The sequence below is a fragment of the Vombatus ursinus genome, unplaced genomic scaffold, assembly GCF_900497805.2.
Source record: "Vombatus ursinus unplaced genomic scaffold, bare-nosed wombat genome assembly UNPS02014175.1, whole genome shotgun sequence".
NCBI classification, from domain to species: domain Eukaryota; kingdom Metazoa; phylum Chordata; class Mammalia; order Diprotodontia; family Vombatidae; genus Vombatus; species Vombatus ursinus.
In genome coordinates, this window is record NW_020953953.1 from 4,968 (window position 1) to 14,409 (window position 9,442).

Consider the following 9,442-nt stretch of genomic DNA (forward strand, 5'->3'; position numbering starts at 1 on the left):
TCTGTTCTGTTTTGTTTCCTCTTTCTGGTGGTTCCTCCTCTTGATTCTAATTCTTACAACATCACTAATGTGAAAATATGTTTAATAAGAATGTATATGTATAGTCTATATCAGATTGCGTTCTGTTTTGGGGAGACAGGTGGGAAGACAAAGAGAAAAAATTTAAAACCCAAAAGTTTACGAAAGTGATTGTTCATAAATCAAAATAAATTAATAAAGTTTTGTAAGAAAAGGTTAAGTTTTACTCTAATCAAATATGTTTATAATCAACAAAAAACAAATATGGCACGATCTCTAATAAAATTCCTCTATGCATATGGGAAAAAATTATTAATATATTTTCTTTTTACATCACCTAATTTTCTGAGTGCTTCCACCTCTTCATTCTCATATAGTTTACCATTTTTTCTTATGTTAGTCTGTCCTACCTATCACCCACCTCCCTTATAAGCAAATTTTTGAAAAGTTTAGAAAATCCTGTCTTCAATACATAGATATGTAGTTCAGCAAAATAAATCCTTAACTTGTCCATCTCTGCAAATGTGTTTCTTTTACTGTATTTTGAATTTGTCTCCTTTCGGAGAAGAGGTGAGTATCATGTTTCATCTTCTGGACTCCTGATCAGATTTTTAGTTTTTCAAAGTAGTTTTTTCTATAATGTCATCACTATATAAATTGTTCTCATGCTTCTGTTCTCTTCACCTTGCATCATTTAATAGCAGTCTTCCAAATCTCCTCTGAAACTGTCCATTTCTTCATGTCGTATAACACAATAATAATTCATTACATTTGTTCACTCATTTCAGACAAGTCTGACTCTCTGTGACCCATTTAGGGTTTCCTTGGCAAAGATGCTGGAGTGGTTTTCTGTTTCCTCTTCCAGCTCACTTTCATAGATGAGCAAGTGAGGCAAATTGGACTAAGTGATTTGCCCATGGTCACAAAGCTACTAAGTGTCTGAGGCCAGATTTGAACTCAGGAAGATGAGGCTTCTTGATTCCAAGCCCAGTGCTCTACCCATTGTGCCACCTTGCTGCCCAATCCATCACATTAATGGCCACAATTTGTTTAGCAATTCATCAGTAGGAAGAAAACCCATTAGTTTTCTTTTGGGGGCTACTATGAAAAGAGCTGCTATAAATATTTTTATACATATAGGCCCTTTGCTTCTTTTAAAAAAATTTTCTTTGAGGGCACTTGCCTAATAATGCTTGGCACCTTTAATTCTAATTTTATTTGGTTCTATGGATGCCTTGAGGAATAATACTCAGAATCATCAGCCTATGTTCTTTCTATGATCTCCACTATTAATACCTTCAAGGTCATACTACTTCTAGGAAATGGGAGGTAGGTTTATTCAGATCTCATTTGATGTGGAATCACCTTCTTTCTGACTTGAAGTCATGTAATCATCCTAGGTAGAGGATATCAATCTACTATCAAGGTCACAATGTGAGTTTTTCTTCCTACAAAGAGAATAGAAGTATTTGGGAAATTGTGAGTTATTGCCTATCAGCACATTAGAGCAAATAGTGGAGAAAAGTGAAGCCAGGAAAGCTCTCAATCTTAGGAAGATGGCCCAGGGGTAAAACCTAGGAAGTCAGAACCAGAGCTGAGAGAGAAATGAAGAATGGGTGGCCTTAGTTTTCCCCAAAATGGAGGTTCTGGAAGGAACTTACAAATGGAAGAGGGAACTACAATAAAGGAGGGAACTTTTAGACTGAATTCTAAATTGTGGTTTGAATGTTTTTAGAAATGCTGAAATATTCTAGTGAGTTTGGGGCTAATGTTGTTTAGAATTTGTTTTTAGGAAATTAAGAACATAACTGTGAGTGTTACATGAATCTTCTATCACTCTTCCCCTGGAGAATGATGAATGTATTGTTTTTAAGGTAAAAGACAAATTTGAGGATTAGAAAAAAGCTAGTTTGAACACAGTGTCAGTGCAATTCCAAAAAATAGAGTTTAGCTTGCATTTTAAATAACTCTGGCACTTAGGAATTCCATGCCTATTTTTAACTCTTTCCTGGTTCATAAGAAAGAGAAAAGTTTGTGTAAATGAGAAAACAACTAAAAACAGTTTCATTAGAAGGGTACATGTAACTGTAATTTTGCACCTCAATTTACTTTTTTAAAATTCTATTGACATAATTGGTGGGAGCAGGAAGAAGGGGAGAAGCTGGTCACTAACTGTCCTCCCCCTGGGTACCCCTCTTTGACCACTCTCTAGTAAGATTATTTTCACCTGCAAGAGGTTGGATCTTCTCCTAGAGAAGTTTGAGCAGAGGGCAGCTAGGTGGTGCGGTTGATAAAGTGCTGGGCTGAAGTCAAGAAGACTCATCTTTCTGAGTTCTAATCTGGCCTCAGACAGTTAATAACTGTGGGACCCTGGGTAGGTCATTTAACCGTTTTCCTCAGTTTTGAGCTGTGGGTGGAAATGGAAAACCACTCCAATATCTTCATGAAGAAAATGCCAAATGTGGCCATGAAGTGTCTGACATGACTTATTGACAAAAGAACAAGCAGCCAAGAATTAAGTGGTATATCTGTTTTCTGCCATAAGTGGCATGGGAAGGGTATAGATGAACTTAGGAGCATCACCATAGATGTATATAACAGAAAGAACAAAGCAAGAGGAAATCTGAACAAACATTTCCATGCTGATCCTCAGGTGGTAACACTCCTGAGAGCTATATAGCATAATATAACCTCAAGTTAAAATATAACCTCAGGTAGGTAGTTTGGCTAAATCTCAAAGAAGTTCACAATTTGAATTTTTAAGAACTATCTTGCTTCTTTCCCATGAAAAGAGAATCTTATTAAGAGAGCAACTTGAATGTAAGTGAAATTTAATTAGGAAAAAATCCTTTTTGGTACTTCTGTGGATCAAATAATAGAACTTAATTGTTTGTGTAAATTAGAAATGTCACCAACAAATCTGTCCTTGAAGGACTGTTAGAAGAGTATGTTTTAGTTTTTATGTGTGGAATATAAAATCTTCAACAACCTTAAAGAAGGGGATGAGAATACTATACAAGAGTGCCAAGTTAAATATTTGGCAGTAGATTCACTAAGAGTTGCAGGCCCTATAATGTGAAATATTGGGAGTAAACAGCCCATAACCCTTTGGATATTTGAGGTTTTGTTTGTGTGATTGTAAATCCAGATGGGATGTGGTAAAGATTTTCCTTGAAACTAAGTTGTAATATGGTTTGTCATTAAGGCAACATGCTGAAAGAACATGCATTGAGGAAAATATGGGTCAAAAATCCAATCTCTGTTAATTTCTTGGCTTTGTGATTTCAGGCAAATAACCTCACCTCTGTTTACCTCAGCTTACTAATATGTGAAGGGGATAAAAATGGCACCCACCTCCCAAGATTGCAGAAAGAATCACATGATTGTGAAGTACTTAATAGCAGACCTGACATATGGTAAGTACTTTATAAATATTATTGCTTTTCTTTATTTGAATACTGTACTGGGTTTTAGATGTGTTTAGTATAAAATGACAAATGTGAAAAGATGAATGGTTTTCTATGTAAGATAATTTGGAAATGCATGTGACTGATTTGATGTCATCTGGCTAATAACTTCTGTTTCATGCTTTAAATGAATGGTATTTTAATGTTATTTTGTTTCTAGATTTTCTTGTATTATAAATACTGGAAAACCATTGTATAAGAAATGCTGTTAAAAAGATTATGCAATTATATCATTGAAACTTTGACTCTTTTCATTTGGTTATTGTGAAATTATTAATTAAATTATTATAGGTTATTATCATTATATCAAAATGTAACAGGTATTTAATTGGGGACATGTTTAAAGGGAAAACTGATAATTTCTTACATTGTGGGAAAAGGTCCAAAGAAAAGAACCTTTAAATCTCCTTAAAAAACTTGCCAGTTTTCTTGAGGTCATCTACTTGGCTTAGGTCATAAAATCTTATCAGCCCTGTGAAAGGACTTGTTAATTGGTTTGCTGAGAAAAATGGGATCCTCTTTTCCAATTCAAGCACTCTTTGACAAAGAGGGGGAGGATTTATAAGTTTATTTATAGTATAGCAACAATTTAAGTGATGATTTGAGAGTATGATAATTAAGAAGTTATACCTGGAATAGCGGATATGGAAACTTCATCTTAAACTAATTTATTCTTAACTGAGTTGAGGCTCAGAGATTTAGTTTTGCTCAAGGGGTTGATATATGATACCTTAAGAGATGGATATGTCAGTCTGTAGATATGCAGTAATTATCCAGTGATTTTCTGTTGAGTTTTTTTTTTTTGAGTGAATGAACATATATGTGTTCTCTACGTGGAATTCCAAATTGTAACTGTTTTCTTGATTTCTAATGCTTGATTTTTATACAAGGATAAGTTTAAACTGGGGACAAACAAGATAAAGAAGAAGAAAAGGGTGTTGAGTGAAATTTTTTCTCCGTGGGCAAGGTCTGGTAAATATTTATTGCCAATTAACTCATTGCAACAACATGAGAGTAATAATAACTGTAACCAGCCCTAAGATATGATTAGTGAAATTCTGTTATTTGAGATGAAATCTCATGAGAATCTAATCTGATTTGTTCTGAGTTTTGAATTCAGTCTTAGTTGTCTGAATGATCATTAAGTCAGTAATCCATCTTTTGAGAGAAATGCCAATAGCTGCTCAAAGGGAATGGGGTCTGAGAACTGCTATAGGTAGATGTTTGTCCCTGAGAAAAGTTGAGAGGGTGACCTTGGATCAGCCTAAGGTAGGGTCCTCTTGACTTGGTTTCCCTATTGGGTTGTTTCTTTTTGAACATTCTCTTCTCTTAGGCTTAGGCATGGAGGATCAGTGTTGATGCTGCTATAGTCATTTCCCTGCTTATTCCTTTCAAAGCAAATTTCTCTAAACAGGGCAAGTGAAACTGTATTTTTTTTTTAACATAATGATTCTTGTTGTTTCAATACCTTTGCACATCTGCACTGCTATAATAAGATGCAATTATGAAAGATCTTACTGTTTTCAATCTGAAATTATAATCACTACCATGTTCCAGATCTTCTAGGAGAAACTTCTCTGTGAATAGTCCCATTCCAGAATGCCCAAGAGGAGATTTTTTTTTTTCAGAAACCAGACAACTGCATGAGACATCTAAGCCCTAAATGTTAATTGTAGGAATGGCTTTGAACTCAAAAAGAAGCTTCCAAATTTTAAATGACTGCCTTCTCCTTCTCCTAACATAATAAAGAAATACAAAATCCTCACTCTACTAGGAAAAGTGGGATAGGGAGGTTTGTGCTCATTTCCATACATAAAAATCTACAGCTTTAGACAATCCTAGGGAAATACACCCTGAAAATCCCTACTGTAAACTTTCAGCTAAAACTCCCTCTCCCTATAATTTGGAATTCCACCTTAAGAGATTATTCAAGAATCACAAATTTAGTTTCTCTTTAATTTCAAGGTCCATAAATTTTGGAAGATAGGGGAGGGAAAGCTATCTCAAACTTCCTTATCCTCTTATCTCTCTTTGCATTTCCACCTGGCCAGAATGAGAATGCAAGGAGAAAGTGGTATCTTTTGAAATCTTAGCAACTTAGAGTTCATGCTCCTTCACTTTTTAAAAATTTTACTCTGATAAGCAGATAAAGAATAAAAATACATATGGAAACCTATATTCACTCTACATGACAAGAAGCACAGAAGAAAAACTGGTTTTCTTTTCCCTTTAAGCATGCTCTGTTTACTCTTGTAGAGAAATCACTTTCATTATGACCAATCCACTTGACCAGAACTCAGGGAAATACAGAGAGTTCAAGGAGGGGGAACAGAGGCTTCTGAGTGTGGATTGGATCTTTCCCTTATCCTCTCCCCCTCCACCCTTTCCCCTTACCGTCTTGTTTCTATCTGAATTTAGGACATTCTTATGGCCTTCCAAATATATATGTATTCCCTCTTTTTCCCATTCCTGTTAATCTAGATACCCTTCTATCCCCACCCCCCATATCCTATTTCCTCACACTTTTATTTCTTTATAAATTTAGAAGAGTTTTATTCACTTCTCAATGTATATATTGTTCTCTCTCTCTCTCTCTCTCTCTCTCTCTCTTTAGGCAATTGGGGTTAAGTGACTTGTCCAGGGTCACACAGCTAGTAAGTGTCAGGTGTTTGGTCTGAGGCCAGATTTGTACTCAGGTCCTCCTGAATTCAGTGCTAGTGCTCTATCCACTGTACCACTTAGCCGTCCCCCTGTTGTCTCTTTAACCCACATCTGATGTGAATAGGGTTCCCTCTAAAAATCCCTCCTTTCTCCTCTCCCCCATGCCTATCCCCTTGGCCTTCTCTTTCTTTCTGAATTTAGAAGACTTTTATACTCTTCTGGATATATATGTATTGTTTCCTCTTTAATGCATTCCCAATGAGAGGAGGGTTCCAGAACTCCCAGCCCTCCTCCCCCATCTAATTCCTCTGTGTCAGTTCTGCCTCTCACACCTCATTTGCATAAGATAATTACTCTTGTTTCCTTGTTCTGAGTGGTTTGGCTTTTTAAAACCACATCACATTGCAGTCTAACCCAACCTTTCTTTCAAACTACCCAAACACTAAACACAACCTTTGACATATGGTTTACATTTCTTCATATAAAAAGTAAACAGTCTGTCCTGATTGAGTCCCTCGTAATTAGTCTGTGATGTGTACCTTATATTTCTCTTGGATCTTGTATGTCAAATTTTCTAATAAGTTCAGGATTTTTTTTTCTTTGCAGCAAAATCCTGAAAGTCTGGCAATTCATTCACCTCCATTCCCTTTAAAAAATTACTGATATATTTTGTTTTAACCTCATCCTAAGCTCCCTGGATACCTTGTTGCCCCATATCATGATACTTGGTTTATTTTTTGAATAAAAATAAAACCTTTAAAATGATGGTTTGAATACATAGATGAATATTAAAGCAAAACAAATTCCCACATTGACCATGTCTAAAAATGCATTCTTTTTGTTGTTGGGCCATTTCACTTATATATGACTCTTTGTGACCCCATTTGAGGAATTCTTGGCAAGAATTCTGAAATGCTTTGCCATTTATTTCTTCAGCTCATTTTACACATGAGGAACTGAGGCAAAAAGCGGTAAGTGACTTGTTGAGAGTCATACTCCTAGTAAGTGTCTGAGGTCAGATTTGAACTCAGGAAAATGAGTCTTTCTGACATAAGGCCCTGCACTCTGTGTACCATGTCACCTAGCTACACGCAATAGTAATTTTCCTGTTATTGAGTCATTTCATTCATGTCCAACTCTTTGCCACCCCATTTGGAGTTTTCTTGGCAAAGATCCTAGAGTGGTTTACCCTTTCCTTCTCAGCATTATAATGAATGAAGAACTGAGGCAAACAGGTTACGTGACTTGCCCAGGATCACACCACTAGTAACTGTCTGAGGCCATGTTGGAAATCAGGAAGATGAGGCCTCTTGACTCCAGTATTGGCATTTTATCCTCTCTGCTACTTAGCTGCCCATGACTTCTCTTGCTGCACATTCATTCCCTCTTTGAAATGAAGTAAATGACATGTTTCATCTTTACCATTCTGGGCTTGGGGAGTATCGTTTTGTGATCAGAATTTTGTCTTTCAAAGTAGAGTTTTCTGTAATGTTGTTATCATTTTATAAATTCTTCTTCCAGTTCTGCTCACCTTCCTCTGCATCAGTTCGTAGAAGTCTTCTAAGTTGCTTCTCAAAATGAACATTTTACCATTGCTTATGAGACAATAAGATTCTCTTACAATCGTATACTACACTTTCTTTAGCCATTCCCAAGTAAGATGACACCCCAGTAGTTTCCAATATGGGGCTACAGTGAGAAGAGCAGTTATGAATATTATTATCCATAGATACCCTTGTCTTTTTCTTTGATTTCTGTGGGTTGCTGACCTAGTCATAGGAACCTCCAATATTGATATTCCAGGATCCTGTAGAGGACACAAGGAATAAACATCCTAATAAGCATCAGGGTGAGATCACTTTCTCACCCTATTGTCAATATTCCTAAGCCACCCCCTGCTTCTAAGAAATGGGAGGTTACTCTAATATTTAGAGTCAGATGCAAGTCTCATTTGACATTGTAATTACTTTAATCATACTGGACCTTCAGAAAGTCATCTTGGGCAGAAGATATTCATCTGTTGTCAGGGTCAAAATGTGGGGTTTTTCTCCCACAAAGAGCATTGAGGTACCTGGGAACTTGTGAGTCACTGCTGATCAGCACATAGGGGCTAACAGCTGGGTAACATGAACCAAGGAAAGCAGAGGTATGCGTCAGCCAGAGTGGGGACTTTATACCTGACATATACACTGCCAAGATGCAATTGAGTAAGTAAGAGGAAATAAAGGTGCTCACTAACAGTAGGATAGTTTGGGTGGCCTTCATCTCTGGGAAGGCTTTGGGGGACAAGCAGGTAATGTGAATTTGCTGGACTTGTTTGTGATGCCTATACAGAAGAAACACCATGTAGCCACTGGCAGAGGCCATGAGTCCCAAATACACAACATCAGAAAAGGAAAGAAAGGTTACAACTAATGAGGCATGAAATCCAGAAGGAATGTTATGAGAACAATATCCCTGATCTTGTGTCTCAGAGATATTTCTGGTTTGCCTTGGGCCCTTAACTCCAAGAGGAATATAGATACAGAAAAGCAGGTGAAAAGTCCAACAGAAGAGACTAGAAGGAATGAGGTATGTTGGGGCTCTGGATTTAAGCCTTGCCCAATTGGAGTTGTTGGGGCTGATGCTGATGGCCTGAAAGCCACTCAGGAGGCAAGTCAAGCTGAGAGAAAGATCCCGAGCTACTCTGTGAAGGTAGAAAATAATTTTACAGCCAATTTCATCCAGGAAATTTTTCAGACCCAAAGCTGCCATTGTCTGAGGGATACCCTTTGAGAGAAAAACTAAGCCGTTGACCAAGGCCAGCTGAGTGATAATGGCATCTATAGATCTCATCCTATGTCCACTGAGAAACACAAAGATGAAGCAAGAAATAAGGAAGGAATTCCCTAGAAGTCCAATTCCTGTCTGGGAGAAGAAGGCAATACTCAGAATTATATCTTTAGATTTCATGATAGTAGTATCTTGATGAGAAGTACTGTCATCAAAGGTAGAGAGGCCTAGAGTAAAGTAAAATTTGATGTTATTTGTTAAAACTGGCTCTTTAATCCCACCTAGCAGATCCTCTTGAAGGTGTTTCTTTCTGGTCTTTACAGAAATGTTCTCTCACTTGGCTTTTGTCTATAGAGCAAGGAAGTTGGTATTAGTGTTGGGATTCTATTCCTTTAACCTCTTCTAGCTTAAGTAATAGTTCATGAAATAAACTAATTAGCCCTATAAATATTGTCCTTCCATAGAATAAGCATTTTAACATCTGATCATTGATATGAGATGAATGGAATAAAACAAACCTTAGT

The 9,442-nt window shown here is 36.8% G+C and overlaps 1 protein-coding gene across 1 annotated transcript; it reads right to left on the reverse strand.

The window, feature by feature from the left end:
* Positions 1-8,159: 8,159 nt before the first annotated feature.
* LOC114041539 (vomeronasal type-1 receptor 4-like) lies at positions 8,160-9,098 on the reverse strand. Its single transcript, XM_027860032.1, has one exon. The coding sequence runs from the start codon at positions 9,096-9,098 to the stop codon at positions 8,160-8,162; it is 939 nt and encodes a 312-aa protein (XP_027715833.1).
* Between the last annotated feature and the right edge of the window lie 344 nt (positions 9,099-9,442).